At 46.6% G+C, this 20,336-nt stretch overlaps 7 protein-coding genes across 7 annotated transcripts; 2 read left to right on the top strand and 5 right to left on the bottom strand.

The window, feature by feature from the left end:
* Positions 1-148: 148 nt before the first annotated feature.
* ASPVEDRAFT_56062 (uncharacterized protein) lies at positions 149-2,456 on the bottom strand (the record flags this gene model as incomplete). The annotated part of the gene is made up of 2 exons (XM_040815156.1): positions 149-2,382; positions 2,444-2,456. The coding sequence occupies 2 exons, from the start codon at positions 2,454-2,456 to the stop codon at positions 149-151; spliced, it is 2,247 nt and encodes a 748-aa protein (XP_040672180.1).
* Positions 2,457-2,834: 378 nt separating this feature from the next.
* ASPVEDRAFT_45834 (uncharacterized protein) lies at positions 2,835-4,416 on the top strand. The gene is made up of 2 exons (XM_040813402.1): positions 2,835-3,125; positions 3,191-4,416. The coding sequence occupies exons 1-2, from the start codon at positions 3,057-3,059 to the stop codon at positions 3,965-3,967; spliced, it is 846 nt and encodes a 281-aa protein (XP_040672181.1). The 5' UTR covers positions 2,835-3,056; the 3' UTR covers positions 3,968-4,416.
* On the bottom strand, positions 4,267-6,866 carry pmt2 (protein O-mannosyl transferase; the record flags this gene model as incomplete). The annotated part of the gene is made up of 5 exons (XM_040809310.1): positions 6,589-6,866; positions 6,380-6,510; positions 5,771-6,323; positions 4,960-5,719; positions 4,267-4,910 (listed from the first exon to the last, which is right to left on the bottom strand). The coding sequence occupies exons 1-5, from the start codon at positions 6,724-6,726 to the stop codon at positions 4,267-4,269; spliced, it is 2,226 nt and encodes a 741-aa protein (XP_040672182.1). The 5' UTR covers positions 6,727-6,866.
* Positions 6,867-7,786: 920 nt separating this feature from the next.
* ASPVEDRAFT_139562 (putative MFS monosaccharide transporter) lies at positions 7,787-9,826 on the bottom strand (the record flags this gene model as incomplete). Its single annotated transcript, XM_040807588.1, has 6 exons — positions 7,787-8,181; positions 8,239-8,951; positions 9,025-9,218; positions 9,284-9,572; positions 9,631-9,708; positions 9,768-9,826. The coding sequence occupies 6 exons, from the start codon at positions 9,824-9,826 to the stop codon at positions 7,787-7,789; spliced, it is 1,728 nt and encodes a 575-aa protein (XP_040672183.1).
* Positions 9,827-12,773: 2,947 nt separating this feature from the next.
* Positions 12,774-14,216, bottom strand: ASPVEDRAFT_139230 (putative mitochondrial carrier protein; the record flags this gene model as incomplete). Its single annotated transcript, XM_040807557.1, has 4 exons — positions 12,774-13,632; positions 13,693-13,844; positions 13,934-13,940; positions 14,008-14,216. The coding sequence occupies 4 exons, from the start codon at positions 14,214-14,216 to the stop codon at positions 12,774-12,776; spliced, it is 1,227 nt and encodes a 408-aa protein (XP_040672184.1).
* Positions 14,217-14,814: 598 nt separating this feature from the next.
* On the top strand, positions 14,815-18,218 carry spt16 (chromatin-remodeling protein SPT16; the record flags this gene model as incomplete). The annotated part of the gene is made up of 7 exons (XM_040818134.1): positions 14,815-14,994; positions 15,047-15,131; positions 15,191-15,312; positions 15,397-15,552; positions 15,602-17,030; positions 17,081-17,679; positions 17,730-18,218. The coding sequence occupies 7 exons, from the start codon at positions 14,815-14,817 to the stop codon at positions 18,216-18,218; spliced, it is 3,060 nt and encodes a 1,019-aa protein (XP_040672185.1).
* A 553-nt stretch (positions 18,219-18,771) lies between these two features.
* Positions 18,772-19,786, bottom strand: ASPVEDRAFT_139915 (zinc metalloprotease; the record flags this gene model as incomplete). The annotated part of the gene is made up of 2 exons (XM_040807611.1): positions 18,772-19,425; positions 19,505-19,786. The coding sequence occupies 2 exons, from the start codon at positions 19,784-19,786 to the stop codon at positions 18,772-18,774; spliced, it is 936 nt and encodes a 311-aa protein (XP_040672186.1).
* Positions 19,787-20,336: the final 550 nt, after the last annotated feature.

The raw sequence follows: 20,336 nt of genomic DNA on the forward strand, positions 1-20,336 counted from the left end.
AAGCCTAGAAAGGCGGAAGACCGCGCTTTCTGATACATTCAAAGCAAGACCAAACGACTTGCTCCGAAAAGCATGCTTGGAAAAGTTGGAAATTTCGAATTGTTGACTAACTTTGAATCGAGGCTCGAAACAAAGATATAAACAAGCATTACGCTGGGCAACGAAAGTCAGGGTTCGGATCCTGACCGAATAACCAGCCAGCTTCACGACAGTACCTTGCTTCCCTACCGTAAGTCCCAATTTCGCTTCTCCAACAGATGATCAAGGCATCTACTATATCCGCCACCACTCCCTCGATAGCTCCAAGTACGCTCCATCCTATGGATCCCGCAATTAAGCCAACAATATACGCGTATATGCTGCCGCGCGCCACCCCGTCGCCTGTAGACACCTTCAAGCTTCGAGCCGTGCTCACCCAACCACCGAATCCAAGAGCGAGAGACATCATAAGCCGGGCAGCATGAAGGATCAGTTTAGAAAGCCTATAGGGGAGTAGTGAGGAGTGAGACTGGCCGGATCGAGAGAACGATCGAGGATGTAATGATGAAGTTGCGACTGAAGGCACAAGATTCGTCATTTGGCTGAGGCCACGGGCAGACGGAATGAGTGGCTGAGAATGAATTGCAGCATATGTGAGCGAAAGAGGATCTGTGACAGCAGTAACCGGGGTGGGAATAAAAGCATAAGCAACCAAGCTCAATAACGAGGCCACACGCCTAGGTAGCACGAGGAAAGGTATGCGAATTAGCAACGATATCAACCTAGATAAGCAAATTGTCCCAAATAACGCTGTCAGAGAATGAACTGTTGCCGCCTGAACTATTTGTCTCGAGGTTGGAGCTGGATTTGTAAACCGGTGGAAATACCACTGGCTTACTGTTGCTGCTGTGACAGTTCGCTGAATGCCTGCGATGACCCCAAGGGACCACAGATATATGACGACGAAGAAAGTCCCCAACCACCAACTGCTAACGTTGATAATAAAGGCTTTCGACGCAGATAAATGCCCCCCAAGGAAGACTCGAGTAAACATTAGCATCCACACCCACGTCCATGAGGTGATGAGAATTAGGTTGCCAAGACCAAGGAGTAACAGTTCTGCATTGGCGGCAAGGATCCGACAGGAAAATTCGAGGATACTGATTGCCTTCCCAATGGCATGACGGGCCCGTAGAACATTATAGATCCAAGCGGTTCCCATAATGAACGGGGCGAACGATCCGATGCGCATAACTTTGTCCTGAAAGGCCGAAACGCCACGGAAACTTGAAATAAAAGGGTATAGAAAGAAGGAGTAGAGTATCACTGGAACAGTGAATATGATAACGTATACTAGAGGGCGCACATAAGAACGTAGAAGGGCAAGCCATAACAAAGAAATGAACACTGAAACCAGAGTATAAACGCCGAGACGGTAAAAAGAACCATGGATGGTCAAATAAATCGTATCACCCCATTTACCCTTGTTCCCTGGTGGCGGTGATGTATGCAAATAAACAAGGAACGAGGTTGCGAAGATACAAGCAAAGGATATCAGGAATAGGTGCCCCCAAAAGGTATCGTGGTCGAGAGACTCGATCCCTGCGGAATTTGCAGAGCTCTGGTATGAGATTCTATCATCTTGTAGCTGAGACTCTGCTAATAGTGGATGGTCTGTTGTCTCCTTAGGCGTCGATGTAGAAATGGTTCCCAGGTTATCTATCTGAGGCTGGTCACGAAATCGCTGGATGGACGGCGGTTTATCATCGTCAAGTGGGGAAAAGAGACCATCGTTTTCATGAAAACTAGACTTAAGTGTGTCTTCAAGGCGGATTTCGACTAGGTTTTCCTTTGCTTCACCGCTGTGCTCATGAGGTATCCCCACTTCACCATCTGTTATCTCTGTTACCGGATCGACAGTCCCACCTCGCTCCTGTCCTTGTCTGCTAACAGGGGAGGTGCGCCTGGCTCCTCGTCTGGGGTTTCCTGATATCCCACCAGAGCTTTCCTGTGTGCTGGCATCAAAAGAGTGGCCGCCGTCCTCATCAGTCTCTGAGTCCCTTAAATGACTGCCTCCGAAATGCCGCCTAGATCTTTGAAGCGCATAGAAATCTGCTATTTCGCGCTCATGCTCAACTTCTTCATCTTCTTCGTGAAAGTCCTCAGTGGCACTATGAAACAGGGGTGCCTGTTGGGCTAAGTTCCGCGAGCCCAAAGTGAAATTTGAAAATTGGGAAGCTCCAGCGTAGTAGGGGTCGGCCGCCCGTCGCTGTAGAAAAGATCGTGATGATAAATGTCGGGAATTACCGGGCCTTTGCGCTATGCGACTGTGACCCTTCCTGCGTTTATCATCCGAGCGAGGTACAATACGTGACTGCGACTGGGCTAGGAAGCGAGAGGCATCTGTACTTTTGATGAGATTTGGAAATACGGGTACTCGGAAAGACTGGGATAAGTTGCTTACACTCAGAGAACATTTCTCATATCTCACTGTGAGGGGAATAGGCAGAGTGCCTTTTCGATCCCTCAGATTTGATTTCGTAGCTTATCGCCTCTTGATAGATGATGGAGCGGTGAGTATCTATTGTTAAGTGGTGAAAAGAGCCCAAATGAGTTTTGGTACAGGGAAGACAAGTAAGACAAGGTTATTTTGGGGGTCACCTATAAACAGGTGGTATACTATGAAGGGGATGTCAACCCGAATATAAGTGAATAGGACATGTAGGAGACGGTTGTCGTCGTTTAAACCAGTAGCGTCATAAGACATGGTCATGGTGATAGCTGACTCATCATCAATCAGCGATTCACCACCGGCATTCATCGCATCATTCGAAAGCCGCACCAACAAGGCAGAGACCAAATCTATATGCCCAGCGTTCTAGTTCCTGGAGTTGATTTACATTAATACTGATAACCCACAATCGACGCCGCGTGCTTTTTTTTTGTTGCGGGTTTCCAGCAAATAGACTCCAGATGAGTTCTTGTGGTTTAAATTATCGCAGCCCAAATCTCTATCACAAAACGCGCTCGCCTCTTTTTTCCCTCTAAAACGGACAAAACAGGACAGCTCGGTATCCATGTCACAGCCATGGGATTATATTGCTAAACTCGTCTGTATCGGTGACTCTGGAACCGGGAAATCTAGCGTAAGTACGACCGATCATCTTTATTCTTGCGAAGCGCTCTGCTAACAATTTGCTGTTCGCTGTAGCTGACTATCCGACTGTGCGAGGGTCGATTTTCTTCTACGCATGATGTAACCATCGGTGTAGAGTTTGGATCCCGGATTGTTCCAGTCGGTCCGCCCGCGTCGAGAGATTTAGAAGCGGACCCTCAAATATACCTTCCAAATGACGTCTCGCCTGACCAGGAGTCGTCCTCGCAGACCGATAGCCCCATCAATCGTGCCCTTTCTGGATTACCTACCCCCCCTCAAAAACTCCAGGAAATCCAGAAAAAAATGAAGCTATCTCTTTGGGATACTGCTGGGCAAGAAACTTACAAGTCCATTACACGGTCATATTTTCGGGGCGCTTCGGGTGCACTCCTTGTGTTTGATATTACTCGACCAACGACCTTCACTTCATGCACTCAGTGGCTGCAAGATTTACACCAAATCGCTGAAGAAGGCATCGTTGTCATTTTGGTGGGAAACAAAAGTGATCTTGCAGGGGACAATTCGAATTCAGACCAGAGGCGCGTTACTAGAGAAGAGGCAGAAGAATGGTGTCGCTTGAATAACGTTTTCCAGTACCTAGAGACGAGCGCGAAGTCGGGTGAGGGGGTAGAGCGTGCGTTTCTCGAAGTTGCTGAGAGAATATACCGCAATATTGAAATTGGCAAATATGATCTGAATGATCGCCGGAGTGGAGTAAAAAGCTTTGGGGCGACTGGCAGTGCAAGCAACAAAACCCCCAAAACTGTCACTTTAGGAATGAATGATGCAATGCGCAAAGGCGGTAATAGCCTGGGCAGCAATTGTTGCTAATTCAAATTCCCTTTTTCGCACTTCTCAGTTGAAGGCCGATACATCACGTATGTCGATTTGAATTTTGAATCTCCCATTATATAGCTCCAAAGAGCGATATGCATTTAATTACCTCGTTCTGACACACGAAATATTGCTGAAACCAGAGCAAAACAGAAATTAATCCATAAATATACAAAGGCCTCTTTTTAAATAACGAGAGAAACAAACAAGTATAGGGAAAAAAGGTAGCGAAGAGAAGAAACCGAGGCACGGCAAGTGAGAAATGCACGTATGATGTACATCAATCACAAAAGCGTCTAGTTGGCAATTCGCCAGCCACTCAGCCAGTTCAAATGGCGCCACTGTTGACTTGGGCCTTCTATTCCAAACACGATCACTCTGAAGTAAGTAAAGATCGCAGCCACCAGGATATAGAGGAGACCGTATACCGCCCAGCGAGCTTTTTTGCTTAAGGTCTGCGTGAGCCAATCAACACAAAAGCCAAAGGTTAGAATAGCGTAATAAAGAGCAGGGTAATAGTGATGAACATAGGTTACTCGCGCCATGGCGACAAAAGGCAGATAGTGCAAAACCCAACCAACAACAGGGTACAGGCCAGCATAGTGAATGTGGTCGATGTCTGATTGGCTTAGTTCATTGTAGCCGCGCTGCCACCGCACAAGATACCACAAACTCAGCAGACCAAAAACAACCAGGCTAAGGGTACTTCCCCAGTAGACAACAGGGTTGCCAAGGAGATAGTATTTGATCACTTTCTCATCCCAGGAACACATTCGAAGTCCGACATTGAGTATCGGCCACTGCCAGAATTTCGAAGCAAGATCGTCCTGCTTGTCAGGGTCAGGTACCAGAGCATTGTTCGACGTCATCATGGCAACATTTAAGTGCACGAAGTCCTTAAAAAATGGCGACTTGTACGACCCGGGATCGCCGGGCGGAACTATAATCCTGTTAGTGACAACCGGAACATTAAAGACGGGTAATCATACGTCGGTCGTTGGTGTGGGTTTCAATATTCCAGTGCGTATAAACGTCACGAGGCTTATTTTCCTTCACACAAGTTGTTTCAATCTGTTTAAAGCCCCACTGCGGAAGGTTCGTGTTTCCCGCCCGTAGGTAGCAACCTAGGACAGGGTGTCGCAGGCGAAACGCAGTCGTGAGAGTCCTGATTTTACTTCTGTCCCTCGACGCCACATCGTCGATAACTTCGACTTTCCAGTGATCTTTATCGTCTCCGATTGTCATATTGCCGTAGCAAGAAACCTCATAATGGCCCTTGCTTATTGGAGCGGGAATATTATGGGAATGCAGGTTACGGCCTGTTTGACCGTGAATGAGACGGATGACATCACCATCGCCAACGAATTTGAGGGGTGCCTCTGCATCATACTGAGGTTCCTTGCGATTGGGGTATATAAACCAATCGTTGTTCGCATCTTTGTGGTGATAGCAGGTAACCTGCTGCTGAGAAGAGCCCTCAGGATATGTCTGAACATGGGAATGCAAGAGTCCGCCACCATATCCCATGTTTTTAAGTGTAGCCCTCGAGCCAAATGCGATCTCGAGCGGGCTGTCTTTGCCGACCTGAGTTCCCCTGAGGTTTGCTTGGAAAAGAGAGCTCATCTGCGCATCGCCGGGACCGCTGTTCTCCAAGATCAAGAAGTGGATATAAAAGGAGAAAATATAAACCAGGGCCGGTATTAGAATCAACCCCACAATGCGTGCCACAAGGTGTCTCGCTAGCGTTGCCTGTAGAACTGATCAGCAAATCTCGGGAAAACGCAACACCAGTGGACGAACCTCCGACATCTTTAAATCACCGAACTTGTTCCATAGATCTTCAATAGTGTAAATGCCGACAAGTGCGGTACAGAAAAGCCCAACCCATTTGACGCTACAAACACAACCAATACTGACACCAGTTAGGAAAAGCCATGTGAACCACTCAAGAGAGAAGCTAGCAAATTGTAAGCGATGGAATTTCGCCCAGCAAAATGTTGTTGTGAAAGTAAAACAAAGGAGCATAGAGTCGAGCAATATGAATCGTGATATAGTGGCATATGAGTTCTCGAACAATACCATCAAGCTCACCAGCCAAACCGTAGCTCTACGGAAGCCGAGTTCTTGTGCTGTCAAATAGGCGAGAGGCACACATACTACACCGAAGGCAGCATTAAATAAGCGCATGAAGGTATAGTTCAGGTCTTCCGGGTATGTTTCGCCGGATTTGAATTCGAATGATCCGTTATAGCCAGCAAGAAGGCCCGACAGGCCTACAAGCATCTTCCCCAAAGGCGGGTGGACATCGAAGTAGAACTCGCGTTTCAAATAATGAGACCCAAACTTTCCGAAGCTAAATAGGATTGTTATTTGCGCTGGAACTATATTTAGAGGTGCAGTGGTCCTTACTGTGCTTCATCCCAAGTAACAATATTTGAACGACCGATCTGGTACATACGAGTGAACATTGACAAGGCTGTTAGAAGTATCGGTGCGATTATAGGTTCCCAATCGGCGAGAGCGGAGAGATAAGAGCTTCGCTTTACAAGACAAAGCCATATATTAGTTACCTGGTAAATAAATATGTGGCCTTAAACCTCAAAAAAACAAGGTCATACCAGCGGTTTTTTCTTCCCATCGTCAGGCTCAGCCAGGTGGGAGGTCTTGGTTTGCTCCTCCGTGTGCGTGACGTTCCTACGTCGCACATCAGAGGTAAAACTTGCGCCGGTAGTCGATGCAAAGCTGGTGTCAGCCATGTTGAAAAAAATGTGGTTCAAGCTAGTAAAGTGCCGAGAAACACGAAGGGGCGATAGAAATAAGTAATTGGCCTTAAACCAAGGAATATAAGAGTAGAGGGGGCCAAGAGAATGAGGGAAAAAAAAAAAAAAAAAAAAAAAAAGAGGACCAGAATAAGCGGTTAATAGTACACGCTCATATCTAGTGAAGGACTGCGGCACAGAGCTCCTTTTGCAATCGAATAGGGGACGAGTAAGTGAAGAGTGCTTCAAGGATTGAGTACCTTCAGGAAGGAAAAAAGTACGAGTTAAGAAAGAGAAAGGAAGAAAGAAAAACAGCGCGAAGCAGACGATATATGATAGCTAGTGAGGAACAGATGAATATCGCTGTTGAGGGAGCAGGATCGACATCAAGGGTAGGTTAAGAGTCCAGATAATGGAGAGTTGGCCAGATGTCTATCCAACCCGGCAGAATATTAATAGGTGTTGCTTCACCGCGACGCCGAAATGCCGCCGCCCCGCCGAGGCCACTCTAACGTACTAGCGTCAGTTCTAACAGAGCAGACTCGAAATCATCTAGTACTTTAATAAGTTTTGAAAATCAATCACGAAAGCTTTGCAGAGCTCCTCGTAGTAGTAATAGTTCCGCTTATAGGCACTATATTATATGCTTAACAATTTTCGTGCCCATTTCCACAAGCCTTGATTTCTAGCTGCATCACTCCCTAGATACCTAGCAACAAAGACCACGTGCCGCAATATAGGAACTTGAAGTCAATCTCCAGCTGTCTGAAAACAGGACCCGTCGCATTCGAGTCGCGACGCCAAATCCAAGTCATTCCAAAAATAAAAATAAAAAGAAGAATAAAAAGAAGAATAAAAAGAAGAATAAAAAGAAGAATAAAAAGAAGAATAAAAAGAAGAGGTAAGTCGAACAGAAAGCATTTGTAGTGAGAACAGGTAACAGAAGAGAAAAGAAAAGAAAAGAAAAGGCAGTCGAGATAATAGGAAAATAAGTGTCTTTAATTTTGTAAAAGAAAATTGGGGTAGTGACAAATATGCAGGTATTTTACCAGCCTTCTTAATGCTCAATCTCTGCATCCTGGTCTTCTAGCCTTCTATAGTCTTGTGCACGACGTGATGGTCCTCTGTTGCGGCTGACTATATTGGATATCCACCCACCTAGTCCTTCAAAACGGCCTCTGCTTTCGCCTTGGGGGGCCGTTTGCGGGCCTTTACCGTTATTATCGCTTGTAATATTGGGAGGGTTGATGTTTAATCCGGGGATTGCACTTTCAGCTCCATGCTGGCCATGTTGCCGTCTAATGTCAAGAGAAGGTATTGGTGAGCCAGCACTCATAAGAGAGCCGCGTTCCCCTTGAGTGGCCGGGGTTGGCATAGCTGTAGTTGCATCGCCAAAGAGGACATCCATGTCCTCCAAACGGACACCGCTTGTCTCAGGGTAAAGAAACCAAACTATAAAAAATGTGTGTCAGACGGGAGTTATCTTTGAGACGATGGAAGGACACTCACCAACAACAAAACTACAAGCGCAAAAAAATGCGTGGACCAAATAGAGCCTCCATTTTATTGCAGCCTGGAGGACAAGCGTAACCTCACCGACCAGCCAGTTGAAAGCCCAGTTGGTAGCTGTGCTGAGACTTGCACCCTTGGCGCGAATACTCAAAGGAAGAATCTCGGGGGGGTAGAGCCAAGGTATTGGTCCCCATGAAGCGCCGAACGCAGCATTATAAACCATAACAAAAATGACAGTGAGGGTCGGTGTGGCTCCGATATCAATGTAAATGGAATACGATATTGCCGACAGAGAAAGGGCCATAGCCAAGGCACCAGAAAGGAGTATAGGACGTCTGCCCCATCGGTCCACGAGATACCATGGGGGAATTGTTGATGCGAGATACGACAAACCGTTTATCCCAGTCATAAGAATAGCGTCACGTCCCGCCCACCCAGCAGACTCAAAAACATGCGGCGCGTAGTATGAGATGACATTGATCCCATTCAACTGCGCCAAAGCTTGTGCAGACATTGCAATTAACACCCGCTTGTTGTATCTTTTGAACATATCACTGTAAGATCGTTCCCCTTCTTGGCGTGTGATGAGGACGTTCATTTTAATCTCCCTATATTCCTTCTGAGCCTCGGGATGGTGAAGATCTCCTTTACCATAAAGGTTTGCAATAACCACCATGCCTTCCTCGTCGTGGTCATTATCTAAAAGCCACCTATATTTCGATTCGGTGTTAACTTATTGTATTTTTCGTCGCGCGTTGCAAAGCGCTAGAAAATCATTCTTACCTTGGTGATTCACAGATAATAAGACTTCCCAATCCAAGTAAAAGCCCCATGACACACTGCAGAAGTAACGGTAGGCGCCAGGAGAAGTCACTGTCAATGAAACTACAAAAATAATCGACCCAGACACTAGCGGCATATCCAAAGATGTTTCCGGTGAACTCGATACACGCCAACTTCCCCCTATTGTGAGGCGGCTAGTACGGAATTAGCATTCTAAGCATAGTATAATTCTCAAACAGGCAGACGAGGAAGACAGTACCGATATCTCAGACTGATATACAGGGACGATAGTTGATAATGCCCCGACCCCCAAACCCGCAACTATGCGGCCAACCATCATCATGGGAATCCCTGTCGCAAAAGTCTGGAATGCACCGCCTACAAAAAAAACGATGGATCCATATAGAATAGTTTTGCGGCGACCAATTATGTCGCCAATTTTCCCAACGAGCAACGAGGAAATAAAAGCTCCAACTTCTAAAATTGCGACGACGGTGCCGAGTTCTGCTCGAGATGGGTGATTAAAGTAGTCTTCGAAGTACCAGCCTCTGTTTCTTCATCAGTATAGATTAACCATTGGTGATTCAAAGACCAAGCGTGACGAACGTTATAATTCCAGACATTACACCTTGGTCATATCCAAACAAGAAGACACCTAATGATACAAAAACACTTGTAAAATATCTGTATCGCATCAGAAATCTTGTTAGGAGACATCAATCATGAATGGGAGAATGTCTTACAGCAATGGCTTTCCAACCAAGCCATGTGTCTGAGTGAGCTGGCGATTACCCGGAGACATTATGGCGGCGAAAAAGCGTTCAATGCGCGAGACCTTTCTAGGAAGTGGCTGCGGTATTTCTATTTTTTCAAGGTCGAGTTCACCCGTGGTTTGCTGGTTTTGATAATGCACACGTTTCGCCTGTTTCTCGCGAGCCCTGGACCCGACTCGATCGGGGGCCCCACGATCCAGGGATTCTATGAGACGGATTCGGAGAGGATCTTCTGCATCAGCGAGTTGTTCTGCTAAGTCTCCAGTATCCGTCCAGAGCGAGAAGTTCGATCCGACAGAGTGGGCCGAGGAAATCGATGAACGACGGCTGCCCTTCTCGCTCGCAGATTCTAACACCCGTGCGGAGAGATTCTGGGATTCAGACTGTAAAGATCGCAAAGGTATATTTGGAGACCTATGCGGCGATGACGTTGTTGAAGGAATGATGGCGGTTGGGGGGCTGATGTTAACAGCCCTGTCGTTGGTGGGGAATCGAGAAGTGGAAGTCAGTTGGGGTATCGATAACCTTTGATCACGTACGGTGCAGAGGCCTTGTGTCCCACCACGTAAGCTTGGCCAGGAAATCTCATCAAACGGGCAGATGAACAAGACGCCGCCTGATAGTCTTCAGCGTGATGTAGAATAGACCAGAGAAGGACCTCGAAAGCGAGCTTTTGGGGATGGGAGACCTGCAATAGGACTCTCGAGACCAGTCAAAGCGGAGACTTGCGAGCAAGGTACAACCAAACTAGGGAAATATCAAACCAGACGGGGCAAAGGCGACGGTAGTTCTGTGATGGTTGTTCACTCAGCTCACAAGACAGGGTGACCAAAGATGCAGGATGACGATTGTATTCGAGGCTATTCAACCGAAATGGGACGGTCAGGCGGAAGGCTAGTGGGAAAAGTGGCCAACAGAGCGATCTGTACAGGTGAAGGACGGAAAGCCACGGAGAATAATAATGATGATCTGGCAGGTGATGGAGCAGTTTACTAGTGATTAACTAACTAGTTTAGTCTTTTGACTAAGAGCGGCTCAGGTGAGGAAAGCAATCGAAGATGAAATAAGAGTTGGGGGAAAAGGAACGAGGGAGTTGAGGCGACTCCGAGGACGAACAGGCTGCCTACACCGTACTTCCCACTAGTAATCACTTGTCAGTTCAAGGCTCCATAAACGAGACATAGGCTCATGGAGGCTGGAACTGGGCTATGTAAAATAACTGGAATACGGTTTCGAGGTGCTCATGTCGCCCTCTCAAGGGAGGTCGGCTGGGCACCGGGGACAGCGTAGCTGGTGGTGGATTGGCAGGCAGACTGGATGTGGGGAACTCGTGAAATAAGAAGTCATCTGATAGGGCCCTTATGCCACGCTAGAGGTTATATGTGTCGCTCTTGAACGGTTTCAAACAGCATCCTGTTACGAAAACGGCCAAGAAAGCTACGCAGGACACTCGGCCTCAAACCCTCAACGCAATCAAAGCGATAACTTTGGAAGGTTGGGGCTTTTGGTGACATTCGGTAATTGATAGAGGCGGTACTTACCCCAGATTTGTGAATTCCGCACTCCGTTGTCCGCCGTGGTCTAATGACTAATCTACTCCATCGTGAGGCTTTTGTCCATAACAAATGGGGCTTAGGTGGAGAATCTCGGCCAGTACCGAGCTACTGGGGAGGGCACGACTGCTCGCACCTTGCCCTTTTGCCGAAGATACGCCCGTCAAGTGACATTTGGGTCTTGAGACTTTGACGGTCTATTTAACTAGGTCGAATGCAGCCTTTGTCGGAACCGAGAAGCTGGAGCCTTCTTCATAAGACCGCAGAAGAAACACCATGACTTGATTATAGTGATTAATTTCCAAGCGTTCCAGAAATACTCATTTTAATACCTTAATTTATCTTCTTAGTTCAAACTTGGCTCCTGCAGATGTCGCGCCTGTTTGTCCTCGGGAGAGATGGGCATCCACATATTAAATAATGTTGTACGCTGTATTATCCGTAATTTAATGTTTCTATTTCCTTTCTCAGGTGAAGATTCCACAGTCTAGGTTATAGTTAACTAGTTAGTTGGTTGGTTGGTTATTTAGTTATATAGGTGATTGTATCAATGGAGTTGCACCCTTCGTCCCCCCCCCACTTTTTTCCACGGAGTACTAGGCTACGTTGTATGTATAACGCATATTACTACTATCCCAAGCGTCCCGCATGGAACCGAGCCGCCCTTAGTATGGATTGTATCCATGAGGCCTGGCGAGTTTGGGCAAGGCACCTGCTATTTGACCTACTTTGGTAAAAATCTTGCCAAGAAGGAACAACTATCGGTGGTCAGTATGAATGTATTACGGAAGGTCTTCAATTATTTATTTTTATGAAGAATTTATCCTTAAATCATTCATTCCTTTCTATCCTCCAAGGTACTCATACAAGTCCCAAGTACCATTGAAGAGGTCTATCCGGGGCCAAACTGTAATTTACCTAAGATCAGAAAGAACCTAACGAACGAATGGACATAAGTCATTATATCATCAATACTTCAACGGGTATTAACTCTTCAGAATATACGTATTCTACACATATAAAATTTCTCGAGACCGGCTTAATTTCTATATACTTCTAAGACTCCAGAAGCCCTTTCTATCAGCCTCCCACGAAGGAAAAAAAAAATGAAGGGTAAGGGATTTAGACTTATGCGATAGCCAACAAAAAATAGTAGGATGCTGTTCATATGAATCATTTGGAATTAACGAAAACGTGGAAGGCATGCCATGAACTAGCCTGAAATGCATCTCGCAGTTGCAGTTGTCAAGACGTATTATATCCTTCTGGTCGGGCCAGAATTTGTGATATGTTCTTGACACTTGTCTTGCACTTGGGGATATGCCAATCGCGATACCGATCGGACTGCCGGTTGCAAAAGTATTAATGGAAGACTCATCTCAGAAAATCACAGGTTAGATTGACCGAGGATTGGGGTGGGGTATCATGGCAAAAGAATGTCATAGCCGTCCTTCCGTATGTACATGGAGTCTGCCAAACTCGCGTATTTGCGGCGCACTAGCTCGAAAATCACCAGTCCAGCACTCGTGCTAGGAACTTGACGGAGCGCGCTACCAAAGAACCCCCGATATAACCATCTTGCCCAACCTCCAGCCCGCGCAGCCTTTCTTTTGCATCGCTTATAAGTTTCTTGGTATGCTAAATAATAAATTTGCAGCATCTGCCGGTTCGAAGGGCGCAGCGTGGCCTGGTGATCGAGATACTCCAGCCTCGCAACATGAATGCCCTGTATAGTATTTATTGGATGCTGAATTGTCTGCTGGGCAACAGACGCAATGAGGCCGGCAGCAAGTAAGAAGCACGGCTCCAGGGTGTAATGGGGTTTAATGAGTGGTACCCCGCGGTCGCTAGACTGGGATTGGTGCAGATAACCTTCCCTTTGCGAGTAACGGGGCCCGTAATAGCGCGTCAGAAATGAATAATATGCCTGTGATTTGATGTATTCAAAGAAAGAAAAAAAGACGGCACTACCAAAAGAGTCACGCAAAGCAGACAGACTCCAGCCGGCAAAAATTCCACGTAATCCGATTTGGTGAAGTTTATGTTGCCCATAATGCCACATGCTTTGATATCGGCCTTCAATGATGTCGTTTGTTCTAAGGCGAACCTGTAGAGCATCCAAGGGGGCAGCGACAATGGACTGTATCGATCCAGCAACGAACCCGGCTGTGAAAGTATCAGTGGGCGTAGCTGGTGGATACGTACGCTTTACACCTTGTGAAACAGGTTCGTACAAAGTGCCTAGGACTTGAAGGTAAGACGTGTATAAAACAGCTCCGACCCTATTAGCAAGATATTCAGTTGCGTTATTCTCTCCCTACCAACGGTATCAGCCCACCTACCCAGCATTAGCCAACAGAGGAGGCATAACTTGATATGGTATAAACCGCCATCCGTAAGTACGAACGGCATGAATGAGTAAACCGGGGGTGGTTGTGTGTAATGACCAGCGGCCACCGTCAGGCTGACGTGGGTAAACAGCTCTAGCAAATGCCTATCCAAATTCAAAGGTGATGGGCTACATTAGTCACGGCAATGACCATGTCAAGAATAGTGGATAAAAGAAGATTAGGGAAAGTATACCATATAACTATCGAAAGGAAAGAGATTGAGTCAGCCTACCAACAATGATTAGAGCGGAGTAGGTGAACACCTACTCAACCCGAGTGCGGAAAAACGCCTTTACGGGAACTCTGAAATAAAAGGTAACAAGCTGCGCGCTAAGGGCACGTACACCTGCAGCTGAGGCACCTGTGGCAGCATTGCTTCGCGGATTTCGCCGGGAGGTGTCTTCAAAATCCGGTTGTCGGTCACGATTCCCTACCGCTCGGTCCAATAGATGGGAAACTTCGGGGGATCTTTCCATACTGAGGTAGTAATAAAGTCGGCGGATCGAAGAGATTATGGTCAAATATTGATATAGAACTGATCAACATAGGAGCTGAGTAAAAACATTATGGTTACTGCTGGGTATCACGTAGAAACGTAAGGACAAAACCACTGAGAGACCAGAATTTAGGCAAGGACGCATAATCTCAGGAGAAAAATGTAATAATACATGTTTATCATTAGGGTGGAGGGGGAAGGAGAATCATGAAGTGGGCGGGATAGTAAACCCTTGCAATTGTTGACCGAGTTGCATATGTTGGTGATACGTACTAGTATTTATGCAAACAAGTCAAACATTTAACACGAAATACCGAATGGGCTCCGCGCCAAGTGGAAATTGAAGACGCGCGCCTCTATCTTTTCGTGTTTAAGCTACGGAGATTTGCTGACTTTATGAGAAACTCCTCCATAACATTGTTTTCTTTTTCCTGTTGTTTTTCCCCTTGAATTCAGTGACTTGTCTCATTTTAGGCCTCAGCGCCAATCTGACAATTTTGCTTTTTACTTCACCCCTGCGCGAACCACAGGCTTTTTGAAATCCCAGGTCACTTGTTCACTTGAAAAGCAGCCGCGCCATGGGTGACGAAATCCTCATTGATAAAACGGCGTTCTTCAGTCGTCTGTCAAGCTTATACACGTCATGGAAAACAGACAAGCGATCTCCTCACCCAACCTTTGGTGGCGTGGGATCAATCGTTATCCTGATGGGAAAGACAGATGAAGCAAACAGCTTCCAAAAGAACAATGCGATCCACGTACGCCGATAATCGTCTCGTGTATATATCACCTAGTGCTAATGCCTCCCAGTTCTGGTTGCTCGGCTATGAGTTTCCGGCCACTCTTCTAGTCTTTACGCCCGATGTTATGTACGTGGTGACGACAGCAAAAAAAGGTATAGTTTAATATCAACGTTAAATACTCTAAAACACATCTTATCTAACTTGACAACAGCAAAACACCTAGAACCGCTGAAAGGCGGAAAGATTCCGGTCGAGATATTAGTAACCACCAAGGATCAGGAAGAAAAGACCAAGGTGTTTGAGAAATGCACAGATGTTATAAAATCTTCTGGGGTACGCCTTGCAACATGCTAAAAGAGTTAAATTATCATGGTGTGGCTTGATAACTTTCGACGCTAACCATGTGCTTGCGAACAGAACAAGGTCGGTGTCCTACCGAGAAACACAACCGCTGGCCCATTTGTGGAAGACTGGAAGCGCGTATATGCGAATATTTCCGACGAAGTAGAAGAAGTTGACATTGCGCCCGCTCTTTCGGCCGCTTGCTTCTCGATAAAGGACACTGATGAATTGGTACGTTTCCTAGAGAGTGACATGAGGGTAAGTAGGCTAATTCGCATAGGTGTCCATACGAAATGCTTCAAGAGCATGTAGCGGTCTGATGTCAGAATATTTCGTCGATGAGATGTCTCGGTTGCTTGACGAAGAAAAGCAGATGACCCATAAAACTCTCTCTATGCGTATTGACGCTAAGATAGACGATGCCAAATTCTTCAACAAGCTAGCAAAATTGCCGTCTGAATTCGATCCGCAACAAATTGACTGGGCATATGGACCCGTCATTCAGAGCGGCGGGAAGTATGACTTGAAGCTTACAGCGTTATCTGATGACAGCAATCTAGAACCGGGAATCATCATTGCTGGGCTCGGAATTCGTTATAAGACTTACAGTTCAATAATTGGACGTACCTACCTGGTTGACCCAACCAAGTCCCAGGAAGCGAACTATACCTTACTCCTGAGTGTTCACGAAGCCGTTTTGAAGGAAGTCCGCGATGGTGTAGTGGCCAAAGAGCTTTATAACAAGGCGCTTAGCCTTTTGCGCGCTAAAAACTCCGAACTCGAACCTCACTTCGTGAAAAACGTCGGTTCGGGGATAGGAATCGAGCTACGCGACTCCAACATGGTTCTCAATGGAAAGAACAACAGAATTTTAAAGAGCGGCATGACATTCTCTATCACAGTTGGACTAGTGGACGTCGAAGAACCGAGCGTGAAGGACAAAAAGAATGTTTATTCAATGATGATCACAGATACCGTTCGGGTCGGTGAACAGGGACCGCATGTGTTCACTAAGGATGCCGGTATTGATATGGACTCGGTGTCATTTTATTTTGGAGATGAGGAAGAGCCACAAAAGCCCGCAAAAGAAAAGAAAGAACCCAAGTCGAGTGCGATTGCGAGCAGGAATGTTACCAGGACAAAACTTCGTGCCGAGCGCCCGACGCAGGTCAATGAGGGCGCGGAAGCAAGGCGCCGTGAGCATCAGAAGGAATTGGCCACGAAAAAAACCAAAGAGGGTTTAGATCGATTCACTGGTACCACTGGCGATGAAAACGGCGTTACGCAGAAGAAGTTCAAGAGGTTTGAGTCATACAAGAGGGACAATCAGTTGCCAGCTAGAGTCAAGGATCTCACAGTTTACGTCGATCACAAGGCATCGACTGTGATTGTTCCGGTAATGGGTCGGCCAGTGCCATTCCACATCAACACTATCAAGAATGCCAGCAAAAGCGACGAGGGGGAATACGCCTATCTTCGAATTAATTTTCTTTCCCCTGGCCAGGGTGTCGGGAGGAAAGATGACCAGCCATTTGAAGATTTATCTGCACATTTCTTAAGGAATTTAACCCTTAGATCGAAAGACAACGATCGATTCGGGCAAGTGGCTCAGGATATCACTGAACTCAGGAAGAACGCTCTTAGACGCGAACAAGAAAAGAAAGAGATGGAGGATGTGGTTGAGCAAGACAAGCTAGTCGAAATCAGGAGTCGGCCTCACACCCTTAGAAGAATGAACTTGGGACTAACAGTTATTCAGATCGCCGCCCGGTGAAGTTGCCCGATGTTTACCTTAGACCGCCTCTCGATGGCAAACGAGTGCCTGGCGAGGTCGAAATACATCAGAACGGTCTGCGCTATGTTTCCCCCTTCCGCAACGAACACGTCGATGTACTGTTCAGCAACGTCAAGCACCTCTTCTTTCAACCATGTGCTCATGAATTGATTGTTCTTATTCATGTCCACCTCAAGACGCCTATCATGATAGGTAAGAGAAAGACAAGAGATGTTCAGTTCTATAGGGAGGCCACTGAGATGCAATTCGACGAGACTGGTAACCGGAGACGTAAGCACCGGTATGGAGATGAGGAGGAGTTCGAAGCTGAACAAGAGGAAAGAAGACGACGTGCAGCCTTGGATAGAGAGTTCAAATCGTTCGCTGAGAAGATAGCGGATGCTGGGAAAGACGAGGGAGTCGATGTTGACATTCCCTTCAGAGAGATCGGCTTCACCGGTGTCCCTAATCGCTCAAATGTTCTCATTCAGCCCACTACAGATGCCCTTGTTCAATTGACTGAACCACCTTTCCTGGTTGTCAGTCTCAATGAAATTGAGATCGCGCATCTTGAGCGAGTACAGGTGAGCTAAAAAATAAGCTTTCGGGTTACCGCGGGTCTAACGTTGTACAGTTCGGGCTCAAAAACTTTGATCTGGTCTTTGTTTTCAAGGAGTTTCATCGGGCTCCAGTTCATATTAACACAATCCCCGTGGAGAACCTGGAGGGTGTCAAGGATTGGCTGGACTCTGTGGATATTGCATTCACAGAAGGGCCCCTCAATCTCAATTGGACCACAATTATGAAGACCGTTGTCAGTGATCCTTACGGTTTCTTTTCCGACGGTGGTTGGTCATTTTTGGCGGCTGAATCAGACTCGGAAGGTGGTTCTGATGAAGAGGAGGAGTCCGCATTTGAATTATCTGATTCCGAGCTTGCTGCAGACGAAAGCTCTGAAGAGGAGAGCGACTACGACGATGATGCTAGTGCGGATGATGATTTTAGTGCGGATGAGGATGAGGAAAGTGGTGAGGATTGGGATGAATTGGAACATCAGGCTAAAAAGAAGGACAAAGAAAGCGGGTTAGACGAGGACGACCGGAGCAAGAAACGAAAAAGGTGATAGGACCCTCCGCAGTTTATACCCTGTTTCCAACGGTCAATCTTTTACCAGGATCTTGTATTTTACCTACCTTTTCTTTTCAACGTACTCGTCTAATATAACCAATTTCTATGGTGGCCAAAGGACTTCGTACCGCTCGTCAAGAGGGACACTAATTACAGTAGTGGGCAGGGTACTTTGGCCCAGGCCGTAAAATTTTAGGTTCGGGGTAGGTGTCGAAAGAACATCTCATCTGTGAGTCCAAATTCTCGTGTGCAAACCGTCAATATAAAGGGAATGGAAAAAAAAAAAAATAGAGAATGAAAATGGGACGTTCGGCTCAGGGTTTGAATCAGCGGCGCCTCCATTCTAGGGCCTATGCAGCAAGTAGGTAATGCTGAGTTGGTGTCAACACAAATAATAATCCATGTCTTACTTCCATTAGAAAAGTACATTAGAATCATAATATATAACAGGAGAGGTCTTATTCCACCACCTGGTCGGGATTGTAAGACCACTAATTATGTTGATTCCTCGCTGGCGTCGCCATTATATGTGCGTATATCGAAGGCACTTACTTCCCCTCCCTCATTGCGAACCACATGTCTCGCATCCTCTTGATTTGGCCCGGAGTGAAGTGCTCGTAACATTCATCTGACGAATAATCCATGAAGTTATGTACCGGGTCAACACCCGCGATATCCGGGCATGAGTCCTTGCGGGTAGGACATCCGTCCGTCGGAACAGATTCTTGAGCTGTATCGTCGATATAATCGCCCTCGTTTTCAGGTGAGCATGACTCCCCTTCGAATGTATGTAGGAGGCCATTCCAGTGCCCGATTTCATGTATAGCAGTTCCGCCTCGGTTATAATGAGTCAAAGACCCACCAGGCATAGTCATTGCAAGTACATTGCACCCATCCTTCACATAGCTAGAACGTGGACTACTACCGTTGATGCTCGGGTCGGGCAAAGTGCAAAAGCCGAGGACGCTAGATGATGATTGCGAGAGAAAGTCAAGGTGGCGTCCTTGAGACTCGGAATTTGGCGAAACTTGGAGATCGGTTTGGAAGTAGACATTCAGGGTTCTATAGCTTCCTTTACGAAGGGATTCCTTCATGATATGTTCGTCTTCATTGCGAGCCCATCCGTCATTGGTCTGACGCGTCACTCCTTTCAGGCGATAAGTTATCGTCGCGTTTTGATATGCGTCTTGAAGATACGACAACTTTTTTTAAGGTCAGTTAATATTTTGAAACGACCTGATAGATAATTCCAACTGCAGTAGGACTCGGATCAATACTAACCTGGGTGGTAATCATTTCGTCCGACACCACATTGGCATTCGCTTTACTGCTCACGACATGGAACCATGTCTCTATCTCGATGGGCTCCACGGCCTGTCGACTTTCCTGGTCATATGCGCCATCATTTCTGGGCATAGTCAATCTCACAAATGCCTCCCTTAACGAATCATTTGGACCCGCAGTAGCACAGAAACCTCGACCCGAGCGAGGGGCAGCAAAACATGTCCGCTGGAGGCTGGTTATCACAAGGACCAAAACTTGGATTCGAACGAGATGGAGCATGGCGTCTGAGAAACTGGATGCGTGAAAACTTACCAGAGAGGCCGGGGTGGGATTAAAAAACCCAGTGTTATTAGCAGTTACGTGTATTGGTATGCAACCCTTTTCCTAGTTGTCCAAACGAGGGGGTTTCGGACAAAACCAGGAATGAGACAGCAAGGGGTACGGAAGTTGCAAAACATGGGAGGCCATTCCAACCAGCACCCGAGAAAAAAAAAATAAGTAAAAAATTGGGAATCAATTGATCGTTATGCGCTAATCCCACCGAAAGACGCCTCAGACGCTTCAGCTGCCTATTGCCAACTTCAGCAGCCTGGAAAAAAGAAGAAAAGGAAAAGAAAAAAGAACAAAAACGGTACCATCCGGAGTAATGTGCACGCCTGCAAGCATTATCAATATACAGCACCGGGGACAGACTAAACAGAAAGTCTGGACCTGAATGGCATCAGTGTTCTAATTGGAGCGTGGCCCGGCTCTATCGTCCCGCCCTGTCGTAGTCGCGGAGGTCTCTTGTTCGTTATTCCAAGTCAAATATGTGTGGTCACCCAGTTTC

This window comes from Aspergillus versicolor (assembly GCF_001890125.1).
Source record: "Aspergillus versicolor CBS 583.65 unplaced genomic scaffold ASPVEscaffold_10, whole genome shotgun sequence".
Lineage (NCBI taxonomy): Eukaryota > Fungi > Ascomycota > Eurotiomycetes > Eurotiales > Aspergillaceae > Aspergillus > Aspergillus versicolor.